This window comes from Coturnix japonica, chromosome 2 (assembly GCF_001577835.2).
Source record: "Coturnix japonica isolate 7356 chromosome 2, Coturnix japonica 2.1, whole genome shotgun sequence".
In the NCBI taxonomy this organism is placed as follows: Eukaryota; Metazoa; Chordata; class Aves; order Galliformes; family Phasianidae; genus Coturnix; species Coturnix japonica.
In genome coordinates, this window is record NC_029517.1 from 126,641,886 (window position 1) to 126,660,013 (window position 18,128).

At 38.4% G+C, this 18,128-nt stretch overlaps 1 protein-coding gene across 5 annotated transcripts in view; it reads right to left on the minus strand.

The window, feature by feature from the left end:
* Positions 1-6,143: 6,143 nt before the first annotated feature.
* CYRIB (CYFIP related Rac1 interactor B) overlaps positions 6,144-18,128 on the minus strand; it is a 66,538-nt gene continuing 54,553 nt past the window's right edge. For all 5 annotated transcript variants that reach the window (XM_032442903.1, XM_032442904.1, XM_032442905.1 and 2 more), the window contains 9 exons: positions 15,346-15,467; positions 13,580-13,685; positions 12,851-12,987; positions 12,160-12,237; positions 11,944-12,060; positions 11,473-11,552; positions 10,183-10,309; positions 9,336-9,406; positions 6,144-6,957 (listed from right to left, as the gene is read on the minus strand). In XM_032442903.1, the coding sequence (XP_032298794.1) occupies positions 6,894-6,957; positions 9,336-9,406; positions 10,183-10,309; positions 11,473-11,552; positions 11,944-12,060; positions 12,160-12,237; positions 12,851-12,987; positions 13,580-13,685; positions 15,346-15,467 (902 nt within the window). In that variant the 3' untranslated portion in view covers positions 6,144-6,893. The remainder of the gene's footprint in view (positions 6,958-9,335; positions 9,407-10,182; positions 10,310-11,472; positions 11,553-11,943; positions 12,061-12,159; positions 12,238-12,850; positions 12,988-13,579; positions 13,686-15,345; positions 15,468-18,128) is intronic.

Sequence of the window (18,128 nt, forward strand, 5' to 3'; positions counted from 1 at the left end):
ATGGAGAACTATACGTAGGAAAAATTGGTTGTTCTCTGATTATTTCCCAAAACAGTTACCATTCTTTTTTCGGTCATCATACAAATCCTTGCTCTCACACACCCTTAGGATCATCATGCAGCAGGGAAAACGGTATGAAGCTGAAATATGACGACACGCTGGCAAGACTCTAACCATGACTGGGCATTTCAATGAGTTACGAGCACAACCATAGTTACAGCGCTAAATATCTAGCGTTAATTTTGAAATGAAGTCTGCAGAAACATATAAACTCTTCTGATGTGAGGCATTAGCCAACCTCTAATGGCAGAGGGAACAGGAGGAATGGAAACTTCTGAGATAAGGGGTAACCTAACTGCTTGCTGTGGGGTTTCTTGGAACATCCCCTAACAGCCCCGTTCTGGTCATTGTCAAAGGCCTGGGCTTGAAGGCTCACTGCTCTGAGTAAGCCTACATGTTCCTCAGTTCCTAGAACAGCAACTGTAACTTATATTCTACATTCTATAAGCATTGATTTTCTCAATGAAAATACGGAAATATATGATTAGATAGATGAGATGTTTTGCTGCAAGCAAATCATTACCATAGCAACTGTTTTTTCCCTTAGGAGTTGCAATGAATAATTTGTCCACATCTGGTTTTTATTTATCTAATATATACATTTTATATATGTATATATATAAAAACAGAACTAGATGGTGTAAAATATTTGTGCGTATGATAGCTCCTAGTATATGAGACAGCTGAAGTGTAAAAACAGCTCCCCAACACAGAACTGAGCTCAAATACCTTTACTTATCTTCCTTGTATAAGCTATCTGTAGTCCCTGATACGTATTGATTTACAATATGATCCATTCAATTCACCAAAGCTCTTACAATAAAGTCTGCTTTACTTCTTGTTTCTCTGTGTAATAGAAGCAAAGATTAATCAATGGATTACCTGTGATCATACAATCCTTAGAGTCAGACGGGACCTTTAAAGGCCATCTAGTCCAACTCCCCACCAAGGAACACCACAGCTACACCAGGTTGCCCAGAGCCTGATCCAGCCTCACCCTGAAAGTCTCCAGAGACAGGGCATCAACTACATCACTAGGCAACCTGCTCCAGTTGGCCAAGCCTTCTACAAAAGGGGTCCAAAAGATGCTTCTTACAGCTGATGATGAATGTTGATGGTGACCGATTTTCTCTCACTGCAGGAGGCCAAAGGAATTTAATGATCAATCGCAAACCTCCATCTTAATCTCCAACATCTAATGATCTTTTGGTGATCACAGTACGATCTTTTAGGAATGGTGAGATGCTGGCACAGGCTGCTCAGGGAGGTGGTGGACTCACCGTGTCACTGAGTGACAGGGTCTGGAGTAGTCACAGAAGTGGGTTGGAGCAGGTGATCTTAGTAGTTTTTCTGACCTTAATGACTCTATTATTCTATGAATTGTAGTGAACACACAGGCCCTAAAAGGGTAAGGCAAGAAACCAGCACATAGAGCAGGAACCAGAATAGACGTGCTTGACCAACCAGCACTGGCCCAGCATCACAAACCAAGGCTTTCGCACGGGTGAGAGGCTGCACTGAGCTGTGCAAGGCCAGGCTGGATGTGGGTCTGGGCAGCCTGGTCTGGTGGTTGGTGACCCTGCCTATGGCAGGTGGGTTGAAACTACATGATCATTGCGGTCCTTTTCAACCCAGGCCATTCTATGATTCTATGAGCTGTTTATAAGTTTAGTGCTTATGGCAGGTTGTTTAAAAAGTATTTATCAACCACATATATGCTTATGTGTGCACACATGTACACAGCCATTGCTATTTGCTGCATGACCTGCATATGCTGAATTAGGGTCGGGGCTGCTGGATGTGTACACGCATTCCTTGTTTCCGAGCAGACATGCAACAACACCGCAGCACCAACCATCCCCTACTTGTGAAGGCAGAGGGCGAAGCAAGTTGTGTTAATGTGTCGAAAGGAGGGGAGAAATAAAGAGAGCAATGGATCAGCACAGCACGCCTTTGAAGGGAAAAGTAATATTGCAGTAATTTATAGAAGGGAGAGTTGGTGGGTGAGACAGCCGCTCTCAGTGGCATTCGGCCAGAAAACAAGGCTCGGTTGGAAGAGCATCACTGCCATCTTCAGGACAGACGGGTTCTCTTCACTGAGACGCAACAGCTTTCCCTGAGCATCTTTTTATTTGTGCAATGCCATAGAAAGCATTTCCTGCAGCTCCTGCCAGCGTTCCCTTTGTAGTTATTATGGACACTCTGCAGAGTAGGGCTTGGCCCAACACCTCTCTGCTTCTGAGTTTTGACACAGAGGAACAGAACCAGCTTCAGGTTAAGGATGGAAGGGGCTGGTCCAGCCCATGTCAGCACACAATATTGCTCCCTAACAGGCAGACCTTGCTTTTATTCAGTCTGGCTTCAACATTTCTGAGGGCCCCCATCTCCTTCAAGATGCTTACAGCAGTTTGAGAGATGCGTTAAGAAACATTTGACACAGGCCACCTTTCTTTCCCTTGGTTTTAAGCCGTATTTGTTTAGCCTGAGCACAACCAGCCTGGTGGTGAGCACCGGACTGTCCCTTCAGCCAGCATCTGAGCATCACCTCAACACATCCAATGGAAAGATGGGCCACTGATCAGCACAGATGCATGCTCCTACCCATGCAGCTGTGACTTAGCACTGGATTGGATGGCCATGACTGCAGAGCATGCCTTCTCCTCTCTGGTTCAGCTCATAGAGCACATAAAGCCAGATCATAGATAACCACATGCAGCAGGAGCTTCTGCAGCTATGGACGTTTATGCCTTGGTGATTCACTTTGGATGGTAAGGGAGGGGAGAGCCTGTAGAGACACCTCTGGCTCAAAGATTTGTTAGCATTAACAAGGAATCACATGAAAGCACCAAAGCTTTTCCACATACATTAGACAAATCTTTGTTGCTTTTTTTTTTTTCTTCAGCTGTTAACAAAAGGAAAATGAAGTTCATACGTCACACAAAAATGGCAGTAGGGCAGCAATGGAAAGGTTGGAGGTGAAAGTGGCCCCATGAGCAGCTGCACCCAGGACCTCATGGCCACAGTGCTGCAGAGCAACAGCTTCTACAGGTACATCAACCGAAAAAGGAAAGTAAACTCCCCTCGCCTCAGTACAGGCAGGTTGGTTACATGTACAAGGCTGAGATTCTCAAGAACTTTTTTGCCTCAGTCTTCATTGGCAGCTGCTCTTCACACACCCCTGAAGCAGATGGGTTGGAAAGTGGATACTGGGGGAGCAATGTCCCTCCTGTTGTAGGTGAAGATCAGGTTTGTGATCACCTGAGCAACTTGATTATCTGTAAGTCTACCCCAGAGTCCTGAGCAACAGGCTGAAGTAGTTGCCAAGCTACTGTAGATGGAATCAGAGGAGTCCTGGCAGTCAAGTGAATCTCTTAGTGACCAGAAAAAAGGAAATCCATTATTAAGAAGGGTAGAAAGTATGACCCAGGGAACTACTGATCTCACCTCAACTTGTTGACCTGACTTCACTACTGCCCCCACCTCTGTGCCAGGGAATATCAATTAACAGATCCTCCTGGAAGCTATGCTAAGGTATATGGAAGAAAGGAAGGTGACACAGGATAACCAGCACTGACTCACCACCCCTGGATGCGTTAAAGAGTCATTTGGATGTGGTGCTCAGAGATAGGATTTAGCAGAGGGTTGTTAGAGTTAGGGTACTATGGTTAGGCTACGGTTGGACTTGATGATCGTTAAGGTCTTTTCCAACCTGAGTAATTGCTTCTATGACAGCATAACTACATCAGTAGACAAGCAAAGAGCCATTACTGCTATTTATATAGACTTCAGTGAGGTTTTAGATACAGTCTCCCACTATAACCTTCTCTCTAAATTGGGAAGATAAGGATTTCATAGGTGGAACGCGTGATGAATAGGGAACTGCAAGATCATATCAATGGCTTGATGTCCGGTTGGAGATTGGTCACAAGTGGTCAGACCACTAAGCTGGATGCTATCAACCAGTTTCAAATACCACATGTGACATCAAACCACTACAAAGTCACCTGCAGGCATACCGCAAACTTTACGTTGGCATTACTTTATTCCTTGCTTTGCCAGTCCCATGTGGAGAGCCGCTGATGTTGATCAGCGAACAGACATTACACTGGGCAGCACATCAGGAAAACAGGAATGGGAATGGGAGAAGTTTGGGGCCAGTAAAAGATCAGGATAAAGGCAAACAGTCTGGTAGCGTGGGGCTAAGTCCATTTTCATATTAGAAGCTGTTTCACATCAGAGTTGTTTCCACACGCACTTAACTGCAAAATCAGTGTCCTCTGCTCCCAGAGAAGGTACTCAGGCTGTGAATTTACACCTGAGAGAACGCAGCAATAGTTTTTCAGTGTACTCAGAGAAAGAACATAAGGAAAGACCACCCAGAGCAGCTCCCAGACAGCTGCACCAGCCCATATCAGAGGAAAGCAGCTAGAGCAATGTGTTTACTGAAGGCACCTCGTGCCAGCCATCCTAGTACTTGCTCTCAGACTCCAGGCTACGAAGAATTAAAACACTGGGAGAAGATGAAAGAGTGCTTTTGCAAGGAACATGTAACTAAGCTCAAGTATCAAACAGCCAGCAGTGCTAGCCCAGAAATGTGAGCAGCTGATACCTCATGCAGCAGAGGCCTAATCTTCTTCTCTTGGAAGGCTCACATGGGGAGCAGCTCACTGAGTTGCAGGCTGGCCAAATGGAAGGCATGCCAGCTGTAATCTCCTTTCCCAGCTGTGTACACAGCTAAACTGCAGAATGCAAACACCGGAGGAAAAAAAGGAAAGCTCCAATCATTCTCAGACCACAAGAACAACCATGTCTAAAAGCAGAGATATTGGCAGGGCAGCAGAAAAGAAGAGCTGTCCAAAACAGTCAATGTAAGAAACTGTACTGTTTTCATCCATAGCCACTGAGGCAGACAAAGAAAAGGAAATCTATTGCTAGGCTTTCAATAACAGAGCCAGTCTGGATTTTCTGTCAAATACCCATGTTATACTTAAAACATAACCTCTGGAAAATACATTTCCTCTAACAAGCTTTAAGAACAGGACACAAAAAGTGCTGCTCCATCAATTATCAGAGATTTTTTTTCCATAACAAGGTTGAGGAGAAACATCATCTTCCCCCAGTAGCAACAAACTCAGGAGGCCAGCTTCCCTTTCAGATACACACAATGGTTGGCTAGAGGCAGAGTTCAACACTCACACATTCATATTTTCTGGGGTGCAGAAGTGTAACCACACGACATGGTAGTACAATTAGGTCATGGTTGGACTTGATCTTTAAGGACGTTTCAAACCTGAGAGATTCTATGATTCTATGGTCACACTGGTATGTTGAAGTTGGAGCAAGCACGCCATGGAAAGTTACATTTTCCAGCAAATAAAGCTGAGGGTGTTCTTGTTTGCCTGCAGGTTTTAAGCTTCTTTTCCAGAATGCTGACAACTTGTTTTAAGCACAATCACAAAACAGAAACATACAAGGTGTATTATTTTTTGCCCACTGATGCAAAAACATGCCATCTTCCAAACATATTCTCTCCAGCAGTTTCCATTTCTCGTTTTCCCACTCCAACTTGACTTTCTTCACCCAGGCTCAATGTTTACTACTCTGGAAAAACACTAGATTAGCACAGCAACATTATTTAGCATGTTAAGATGACTCAGATTTTACACACTGTTCAAATATCTACAGATCTGTAGAAGTTTACCCCAGTATACATCAAGAGAGAAACTAATCTCCCCACGACAGGTATGGAACGAGCCAAACTGGTAGCCTGATCTGGAATGTCATTCTGATGGCTATGCATGCCAACATGGGTAGTCAAAATGCAGTTTCTTCAGCAACGAGCACCAGTACCTACATAGATTGGAAAGTATTTTTCCCCTCTCAAACCCTGGTGACAAGGAATCAACAGAAAAGAAAGTAAGAGCCCTGAGACGTGCTAGGTTTAAGGTCAGTGCACCAGACTAGTGGTTACTGGTAATGAAACAGCAGAGTTTTCACTATATAAAATTTATAAATTTATTTTCTGTAAAAATCCAAAGAGCACGAAGACATCTCACTCAAAATACTGGTAAATCAAACCACACTTAGAAAAATGAAAGCTGATTTTATTATCTTATCCACAGCCAATCATTTGACATGAACATGCATACGTAATTTTGCTACGCACACACCACAGTTTAACGTTAGTTATTAAAGGTTAAACATACAACATACATCCTTACAAAAATGAGTCAAAATGCAAACGTAACTTTTAAACAAAACAGTTTTTACTCATTTAAAAAAACCTTTGTGTTGGGTACCATTTTGTACAAACACAGTTAATTTAAACAAATCTGCTTTTAGTTTCCTCATGGTTGCACATGAAAATAAGCTGCAATAGAAAATGAAGTCATCGAGGGATTTTTAAATAGCAGAAGTAGGCAGTCTCGCCATGCAGAAGAAGCAATATTAAATATTAGTTTTTCCAAAAAAAAAAAAAAAAAAAAAAAGAAAAAAACCACAAGTTTAAAAATATTTAGTTCAAGTCACAAATCTTTCCCCAGTACAGAGAAATCCAAATACAACGCATAATTAGCTGCCACTTAGGATGGCTATTCTGAAATGTAGAAACGTTCCAGAATTGTAATTTTTGATTTGGCACAGAAAAGAAGTCTGAGCTTACTTAAGAACAAGAAAGTGATTAAAAAAAAAAGGTAAACAGAAAGAGAGGAAAAAAAAAATACAAAGCAAGAATGAATGAGATAGTAGTTGCAATCACTAGAAAAAAAAATCTGTGCATCTCAGTCATTGCAGAATACTGTCTGTCTACAGCAGGTGCGAGTTCCAGGTAATTGTTATTGCAACATGGATTTAATTTGCTTGGAGGTAGTCTCATCATTCAAATGCTTTGTTGTGTACCTAAGCACAGAAATAAAAATCAAGTTTAGAAAGGCACAAACTATTTTGTTTTGGTGCAGACAGGTTGAGGCATTATTGAACAAACTGAGTTTATGCTACAGAAAACCCTACAGCCAACTGACCAACACCCCTTCCTGTTACCAAGAACACAAATTAGATTTTCTGTTCTGGAAGTGCTATTATTATCAGATCTAGACCCCAGCGGCCTTGCACCAAGAGGAAATAATAAAGCTTCAGGTGGATGCTGGTTCATTCTCATATGTCACTTTACAGTAAGGTCACATGCATTGGTGAGAACCAATTGTGAGCACTGTGACTGACTCAGTTCATGGGCAACATCGTCAACCAAAACACTGCTCCAGAAATCTTTCTTCCAAACTTCCAATAACTAAAACACTTAAAGATCCCTTAAAGGCAATGGCTTAATTCCCTGTTTATTTAATTAGCCATGCTAATTACATCTTTAAAAGGTGTATATAAAAGTGTTTTTCCCTTTCATTTCCCTCAACATTTTCCAGGGCATATGTATATACATTTAATCGCCACAAAAAACCTTTGTGTCAGATCTTATTTTAAAGTACTATGTACACTCCGTGTAGCAATCTGTGCACAGTTCCTTTCCCTGATCGTATTCTAAAATCTTATTCTGTAATTCAAATACACAATGGGTTAAAATTAGCACTCTGTGATCCATAACTGCACTGATATTTTACACATTCACCAGCAGAATACATGACAGCTTGGTTTTGAAAATCATTATTAGAATAGATTTCAAGTCATTTTGGAAATATAGAATTTCCACAAGAGTGTTAAGCTTTTCTAAAATCTAGAGAAGTTTCTGCACTTGGTATTCTGCCCACATGATAAAGACGAACAATTTAAATACTTAGAATTTAATTCCAAACAGCTGAGATCTTTCCAAAATCCATACCATATTCCACTTGCTTTTAAGACACGTGATTTCTTTCTTAGAAAACTTCCAACCAAAATCCTCCAAAATCAAAGACTCAGATTGACTTTATTTCTCAAGACGTCACCTTGAACCCCATTCCACCATGCAGGCACACAGCAGCTCAGCATTGCTTCCCAACAGTTCCAAGTGTGATTTAAAGAAATATCAATATTTCTTTAATGAACTGACAAATACATGAAAAACCTGGACTGTTAAAATATCTATTTATGTATGAAATATGTTAGTGCGTCAAAACATCAGCATAATAGCACAGCTCAAGTTCATAGAATTAAACACAATGGAGTGAGGACCTGAACAACATTTTGTGTACTTTGCTGGGCAGAAATATTAACAGTGTTTTCTCTCTAGAAACTTGAAGACTAATTACTATCACAAGAGGCTCAGAAATGAGTAACCATGCAGGTATACGAACGCTCAAAACTTTATTCCAAGAAATAATAGTTTTATTAAAATTAATCTTTAACTAATAATCTGAGAACGATTTGCCCAATTAAACTACCTATAATACTACATTATTTCACTTACTACAGCTGGACACAAAGAAAAAGAAAATTAAAGCAGTTTCACTACTAATAAGAAAAAGGCCAAATGAGCAACATCAACCAAAGCTTCCACATTTCAAATGCACAAATAGTCAAACCTAATTATAGTTAAATTATACTAATGAATATGGTACTTTTTCAAGTTAGCACAAAAGAGAGGCCTTCACCTATCTATTATGTTCCATTATTTCTTGCAAATCCTCTGATGCTTGATACCAGCATGAAGAACATGTAGAGATATAAGTGTATGATGCAATTAGAAGTTTTTCGGCTTCTCTACTGAGTTACCTGCTCTTTTGCATCTCTCTAATTCATCTATTAACTACTTCCCTTGTATATTCTACAGCAAATGCCCTGATACTTGCACTTCAAGTACCTCTTTATAAATACTTTGCAACACCTTTTGGTATTTAAGTAGAAACTCTTTCTCTATCTACCTTATGTCTGAAGCTATCTGAGAAACATGAAAATTGTGTTAAATTACTCTCAGACTCTGCTACTAATACATAAAATCATTACCAAACCACACAGCTAAGGATTTGGCCAACACGAACTAATTAGTCAAAAATTTTGCCTTCAGGCACAATTGCTACGCTGCCACATACAGCTTTATACCCGCCCTCACCCTGCATGCAGCTGATGTGTGTAAAAAGCTACCTTAGAACAAGTTTACAACCTAATCTATACAACAATAGCTTCTTCACATGTCCATGTCACCAAACACAATGGGAAAGAAGACTGCAATATCCACATTCACCCGTTACCTCCAGCACTAAACACTCCGCTGCTGAAAGGAAGATCCTGGCCAACTTCTGAAAATTTACAAAGATTTCAAATAAAAGAAAAAAAAACCCAAACATTACCTGAGAGCATTTAGAAGGCCTTCTACACTGTTAGGAGGCTGGTCTTTAAGAACTTTGATGCATCCTTTCATCTAGGAGTCAAAAAAGAAAAAGATGATTTTTCCACACAAATACCTTGCAAGCTTATGGAAGAGTCATATATTATTTGCCTGTGTGAAGAAATTACTTTAAAATTGCAGGAGCGTACTTTCTTGATATTGGAAAGAAATTAAGCTTTCAGAATTATGTTTTCTTACAATAACTCAGATCATTCAAAATCTGCTTATCTTTTCACAACACAGCATTGATGTGAAACTCTGATGTATCAATATTAAGACTAAGTAACTGTATGCAAAATCTTTGCCTACAATAGATTTATGGAGAACAATTCAATTTGGCTACTGAAATAATGACAAAATGACAATTGGATAACACTCCATGTCAGTCAAATAGACATTATACAACATATGATAACAGCATGCATTTCACAGACCGCTACCAAACAAACCAAGTTAGACCTGAAGACTAGCAAAGAATGGTGTGCTTTAAAGGAGTAAAGAACAAGCCAGATGCCACTGTTATTTTCAGTAGTTTTGACCTGTACCTTTCAACACAAATGACTGTTCACGAATATTTCAAGTCACCACATGAACTCCATTACATTTTTAATGGCCTGACAATAACCATCTGAAGGCCCGTTTTATATTTCTCCCTGCTTATGCACGTTTTGTTGCCACTATTCTTTCACTATCAAACCAAAGGGCATATCTGCCACTAAAACCTGCACTAATAAAATCTACACAGAAGAAAAACAACCTACAAAACAGCTTAAATGCTCAATAGATCACTCAGTAACAACAAAACTTACATCAATTTTAGAAGTTTTGGCAAAAGCGCCCACTGGATGCACGTGGTCATAGAGTATGATGACACCCACCATTACCCTCAGACAGAATGATACTGTTTCCTCATTTGTAAACCTGCTTCTATATTCACTGCAATTGAAAAACACGGAAAATTATTCATCAAACAAGATAAAGGTAATCCCTAATGATAGCCAAGGTAAGTTTAATGAGAAAAACTCTGCACTCTGCTTTGCTCTGGTGCATCCACATCTTAGGTACTCAGTGCAATTTAGAGTACAACAATATAAGAAGGACTAAAACTATGAGAGAGTCTGAAAGAAGGCTGCAAAGATGGGGAATGGTTTACAGGGCAAAACACATGAGGAGTGGCTGAAGTCTTATTGTTTATTCAGCCCAGAGGAGAGTGATGAGAGGCTCTGGTGCCCTACAGCTTTCGCACGAGCAACAGGACCTGAAGAAAAGGCTTGGAACTGCACCAGGGTTGGTGCCAGGAACAGGTTCTTCACCAGAGGGTGGTCAGGAATGTAAGAGGCTGCCCAGGGCAGTGGTCTCACCCCCAAGCTTCCAGAACTGAAGAAGAGTTTGGACAACACTCTTAGCCATAAGGTAAACTACTTTCTTGATTCAGATGATCATTCCGAAACAGAGTAATGGTATTGAACATTGGGAGATATTAATGTATTTTAAAACATATGTACTGAGGTATTTGATCTAAACTTCTTTTAATTTGACATCATGCCTCTTGTTTGAGTTTTACTACCAGGAAATGATTTCCATCACAGAAGAAATACAAAGCTGACTTTGACTTTCTTTGTAAACCCAGAGCCTCTGAAATTTAGACTATAGACTGTCCTTATGCTTAAATTCACCTCAAATTCCCCAGGCAAGGGCATTGTAACTTTGTTACAGCCTTCAGCCAAGCCAACTTACAAGGAGACACCATTAAGGACAGTTGCTGTAACTTCTCTTCTAGGAGGCCTTAGGCAATCATGCTCAAATGGTATATTTTCCTGAATTATATATGAGAAAACCATTTATAAGTACCACCAAGAGGTTGTCTAGCTTTCATAGCTGTTCTATTTTAAAATATTAATATGTTCAGAAAAGTAGACCACATGATTTGCATGGCTAGCAAAATAAAACAAGTTAGGTGTTAATCTCGACATGAAACTAAGTTGGCAGAAAGAATACATCAGAATTCCTAGTTGCCCAAATAGTTTTCCTCTTCATGAATCACAAATCACATCTAAAGACATGATTAATAGACAATATTAGTACTATTTAATACTCACGGAGTTTCCAGCATGACCCTACACACACTAGCCATGGTGCTTAAACAATCTGTAGTATTCTCTATTGGTAAATTTTTATTCTGCAAAAGAAGATAAACAGTTTTCAACTCAATCACTGTGAAGAATTCAAAACAAAAATCAAGTCAGCGATCTTTTGGCACAGCAATACGGAGGAATTAAATACTTCAGTACAGCTAAGGAAAAGTCAGATTCTTTTGCACAGTTGTGTTTTCTATTTTTGCTTTTGCTGTTCTGGGTTTTAAGCATCACATTAAAAGCTGGTAACCTATAAAGTAATATCTACAGAACTGAAGCCTACCATACCTGTTTTTATGAAAATTTTTGAAGTTTCTGATTCAAGTACCAAAAAATAAAATAAAAAATGCCTACCCTCTAGGTACTAATAGAGGAAATCTTTCACTATCAGTGTTCTAAAGCACCCTTATCCAACCCATAAATGTAAATTCTTACCTCTGACACAAATTTTGTTGTAGCATCACTTAAGGTTTTCAACATTGGCGTTGCTTCAGCATAAAATAACGACATCCTGTTTGCCAGCTCATTATTTACTTCATTTTCTCCTTCTGCCTTTAAAGCAAAAAGGAAAGAAAAATTTGGTTGTTCTTTCTATGAAAAACTAAGATAGTAGCATAAGGTTACATTTCATATCATCTAAAGGTTACCTACTGGGACATTATTAATCCTCATACGGCTCAGAGTTCTTCTGTAGTAGCTGAAGTCATTCTGTATAGCAGGATTTGTCATCTACACAGATACGGAAGCCAAAGAGTTAAGACAAACTTATCAGGAAAAATATAAAGATCAGATTTTGTGAAATTTAGCACCATGAAAAATATTTAAGTTCCTGAAATAAATGACCTGTGACACTGAGATACATAGAACAAATCAGCCTTATTAAATACTCCAATCTTTCAGAACAAGATCTAACAAGAGAAGGAGGAGATTTTCTGATAGGAATTTGAAATTAATAGGTTGAAAAACAAAACATTTTTGTATGTTTGATTCCAAAGATCAGATGAATAAATTGGTATCATGCCAGTTAAGTCCTTTTCACATCAGCAAGAAAGTAAGTGCCCAACTAGTAACAGTAACACTAGCATTATCCCAACCGATGTGTCAAATTCAGCTGAAGAAACATGATTAAAATAAACTAAAATGTAACAAGTGTCCAAAGCTACTATGATATTTCTTCCATGTTACAGTTTAACTTAACTGTAGGTAATGTGAACAAGCCATACATATAAGGCATGTGAATATTTCCTAAATGCCCTACTCTAGAACAGAACACAACTCAAACAGCAAAAATAGAGTTCCTCTCTTTTTCTAACCTACTTATAAAATTACACCATGTTCTTACCTTGAGCTCATCAAACCGCAGGGTAAAGTGAAGAATTTCTGCAAACTGCTTAGCAAGAGCCTGCTCTCGCTCCAGGTGTTGTGTTGGTGAATATGGAGTGCTTGTCAAGGCTCCCAACAGACCTCTCAATCCTGCCTCTTAAAAGAGAAGAGAGAATGTTTCACAATACACAACTGTGCCAGCTTCTTGTATCCAATACTCTACATGCTAGACTTAAAATATCAATCTGCCAAAACACATGGCAATTAATGGACTTTACAAATGGTTTCTGTGTCAATTTTATCATATTTACTTACAAAGTGCTATGGAAACTACATCTAATCAGCACTAATGACAGTGATGAAATGTTTTTCAAATAGCTTTATTCCAGCTCTGTCAGTAACACATGAAAGTTATCTTCAAGAAGATAAAACAAAATTCAAGATAGACACCTATCATCAGAAGCCATGTTTAATTCATCAGATAAACTCACGCTCAAGATCTTAGTGGCCTCCCAAGTTACTACAGGGACAGATGTCAGGTATACTCCTATCCTCTCTTCTCTCAGGTAACCACTGCAGTTTACTTTCACAAAAAAAAAGTTGGTATATAAAAAAAGCACATGGAAGGAATCTTGCAATAAGAGCTTTTCTCTTGTAACAAATGGTTGACCTAGATGTGATCTATGCCTCTATTTCAAGTGTTCGAACCTAATGAAGACAAAAAGTAAGCTCATACCATTCAACTTACCTAGTCTTTGAGAAAATTCATAGAATTTCTTTAGTTTGCCTACTAGTGGAACAACTGCGCCCCATGCCTTCTCTTGCAGTTTCTCATCATTGGGATGCTGTATTGCCTTATATTAGGAAATAAAAGAGGAAAAGAATATGCTTAGCTTAAGAATATCTGAGACTTCGTTGAAAAAAAAAATAATCTATGCAGGGTGATTGTTAAAAGTAATCTAACTTTCTATACACTGAGCACTTCTAGTAAAGAGATAAGCATGCACTAACCAAAGACTTTCAAAAAGCACTAAACATTTGTGTTGAAAATAAGTATCAAACATAGAAGAGAAAAGCAAAACAGAAAACATCTTGAGAAAGTATAAATAAATTGTTAAAGTTATTCAGACTATGAAAATTTATATAACCAGATGTAGTTAATTGAAATCAAGAACTTCACTTGTAAGCAAAGAAGTTCAGTGATCAAATTATCTAATATTATTTAACTATCTAATATCATCTAACTAATATTAGCTAAGAAATTCAGGCTAAATATTACAGTAGGGACATTGTGATACAATCAGCAACATAAAGGTATGGCAATATGGTAATTGCCGGAACTTTAAGGAATATATGTGCAGACCTTGTCTTTACTTTAAGTTTTCAAGACAGATATCTTCAAGTTTTTTGGTTTTTTTGTTTATTTGTTTGGGTTTTTTTAAGACAGAAACGGGACTTTTCTGCAACTGAAATCTATCAAGAAGATAGAAATAAAAATATCTTGTAACTCCTTTGCACCCTTCTTCAGTGAAGTCCTTGACTCCAAAATCTGTTTCAGTCAACTCTGGGCTGCAAGTTTCAGCACACTTCTGTCTGGTCCCCAGAAAATTTCCTTCAGCCCTGCCTACCTCCTCTCAGCTGTATGTGCCTTTCTCCACAGCAGCTCCAGGCCTTGGTGCTGTGACACACAACTGCTAAATCCTAGAGCTTCTCCTTGAATGTGCTCCTTCCTTAAAGAAAGGAATAAGCAATCTCTCCTCCCCAGGGCTACGTGTGACAATTATGATTCTTAAACCTAACTTACCACTTCAGGGAGACTGAATAAAAACATGTGGTCCTTATGAAAGCAGAATAGCTACAAATTTCTTCAATTTATATGGAGTGAGTAGAGACTTTGTGTCTAGTAGGGTTTCTCACAGCATGTTACAGTGAGAATTCTTTAGAAGCAAAGCAACCCTCACTCTTGCATCTGAACCAGAGGAAGAGGGAAGAGAAAGAGCATTTATTCTACTTTTTCCTGAAAGTAAAAGAAAAATGGAGTGACATGCTGTACAGAAACTCTGTTTCCACTCCAAACACCTATTTTAGTAAACAAAAGCCACTTTGAAGACACTGAGAAGCCTTTCACATGAGGATTCTCACACATCAGACTTCTCCAATCAGCACTCAAAAAGATGTTGACATTATTTAACATTGTATTGCAGTCTTGCTATGAGCTTATCAAATGACCCCTAACTTGAGAAGAGCTAATGTGGAAATACAAAGGAAACCAATTGGAATAAAACCATATAACCTCTGAGAAGTATGCTATTACACGTGTGTTAATATTACCAAAATAAGTGACATCTACTTTGCTGTTAAAAGGAACATTCCAAAGGAGAATTTTAAGACAGCAATTTTAATAGACAACATGCTCTGCCAAGACAGCTCCTGCAAGCAAAGTTAAATTCCAGTGGTACTGTTAGGATCAGTGAACAATCACAGGCTGTGCACAATAATAATGCTCTGTCTCACCTCTCGTATTTCATGGCCAGCTCCTCTATATGACTGCAAGTCTTCCAGTATTCCTTCTGCATCCTTTAATACTACATTCACCTGATTATAAATTTCCTTTTCAGATTCTGTAGGTTGGGCATCTAAACAGTAGAACATATTAAATATATATATATATTTAACAACATTATGGAATTCAAAAGGCACACCATCACCTAGGGGACATGTTCTTCATACAACTCACTAACAATTCATGGTTCTTTGAACTACTATTATGTATTAGGAATTCCAAAAGAGAGTAAATTGCATCTGTTTTAATAATATTTCACCTTCATTTAGCGTCCCAAAAAATCCCCCTGGAGTCTACTCTGACTTACTTGCTATTAGATTCAGTAAAGAAATCCTGGCAGGATGCATTTATGAGTATTGTGTAATGATAACCGACCCTCACCACAGGGTGCAGTGCAAGCTCAGTGTACAGTAGGAGACTTAGCACACTCACTGCACATATACTAACAATGGAAATGAACTCCTGAAGGTTATCAGGATTACTGCATATGCTTTTTTGTCTTCTGCTCTGCCTCCCCTGTTAGTTATTGGTAGGGAAAAGAGCTGCTGCATCTTTTACTTCTAAATATAATTAAGTCACAACACATTCTTTATTGTACTAATTGTAAAGCCATAGTTGAGAAGATCTAGTGTAAACTTGTTCTCTTCCTATTTTTTTTCATTTTTCCACTTAAGGATATACATTGTCTTCCCAGCAGTATATTTGATTATCATTTCAGAACTCTCTATGCAGGTGTTTAAAGAAATGTCATTCAATAGGAAGCATATTTTGAGAAAACCAAGAGGCTTTAACATCTAAACATGACCATTTAAGTGTAAATATCTCAAACTTGTTTTACTTGAAAAAAATTTTTTCTTTTAAAATTCTGATAAAAACACTAAAGTCAGGTCCTCTTAAGACTGATATAAGAAGGTTATTTATCAAAGCTGATAGAACAGCTATTTACAAAAAAAAAAAAAAAAACCAAAAAAAAAAAACCAAACAAAAAAAAACAAAAAAAACCCATTCATCCATTTATGTGGTCAAAATATGATATTAAATAAACATCAGGATATTGTCATTCAAGGGTTTCCAATAACAAATCAAGGGATTTATTGTTACTACCCTTCGACAGGGTCAAACAAAAACTTATGGGCAATACAGCCTCATAATTATGTGGAGTATAAAAAGCCCAAAAAAAAAAATCTTTAATGACAGTGATTTTTCTATGATTTATATATACAACACTCACTAATGGTGATGGAAGTCAAAGACATTTAAGTTAAAAAAATAAAATAAAAAATCCCAATATCAATGTTACACAATAGAAAATCATTAGAAAGTAGTTTGCATTAGAAGAAATTAAGATTCACATGCATTGCCTGTCTGGATTTTGTTTTAATTTTTGCATAATATTTCATTATTTTAAGGTTCATCAGATAGAGAGAATAGGCATTATTAGCAAACATGCCTATATGGATTTTGCAACAGTTTGACTGTGCTATTTTGAGAACCACCAAGAGTTATCATGGGTAAAATTAAGCAGGTCACTCCTTTAAAAGAACTAAAAACGTATGTACAAGAGCACCACATTGATTAGGCATCGAGTAAAAGTGGCCAGTGCTTTGCGGATCATCACAAAGGTCACATTTGTAATTTTGAAAGCTGCTGAAGACTGCTGTAAGAAATGAAGACAAAAAAAATGAAGGGATATAGCAGACAGGTAAGCACAAGTTGACTGGCAGCAGTTCATGCACAAACATGAAATGCTATAGTGAAATACAGACTAAAACGTGAAGCTCTGTAGCATTCCAGATTGTATTGTTAAATAATGCAATCAAGACTTGCCACTTGGATTGTCTCACGCTGAGAACCCCTCTTGCCTATTTAATTTTTCATGATATTTCTTTTTCACTCTCTCTACTAAGGACAGTCATTTTTCAGCACTGGGGGGTGAGGGGCTGCACAGCAGAAGGGCTCACAAGAACCCCTCCTTTCTTTGAAACCAGCAGACAAGCAGAACAGATGTGATACTGTGACCTTCCAAGTTTATAAATGACAATCATCCTCAGAACACAAATTATGAAGTCTTTGCTGAGTGGCTGGCTGTGCGTGGCAACCCCTTTATCTCCATAACTCTGCTTCACTTTGGATGTAAGGCAATTACTGTACTCCATCTCCCTAGAATGTTTCAGGAAACCTAAAACAATGACTTAATTTGTTGAGGGTGTTCCTTTTATTGTTTACAAGTAGCAAACTTCTAAATATACATTTTAAAACCCAGTAGGCACTGGATTATTTCTTCTGGCATGTATCTCATTTTCGTATACTTTCAACAGACAAAACTATAAGTTGTTTTGTCCCAGCTAAGCTTCCCTCCCATCTGTAATTCTTCACTGCCAAGACACGCAATGAAGAGCTACATTTTTAGTTAGAGAACAGCGCAAATATAAAAATTAAACCCTGCAGGACTGTGAAGTGAATGTAAAATAATTTAGGATGGAATAAGATAGGTTTAAAAAATACAGTGTGGGAGAGCTTCAGCTCAGAACATTTGGCCTATTGACTTTGTAAGACACTGTATTGTGAAAAGTCAAAGACAAAAAGGGAGACGCTCCTCTCTCCAGCACCCCTGGAAGCTCCAATAGATGGAGGGAGCATTTGCACACACTTGTATGTACCTGAGGACTCAAGCTGCGGGGCCTTTGAGTCGCTAACTATGAAACTTGTTTTCCTCACTATGGAGGACATGGAC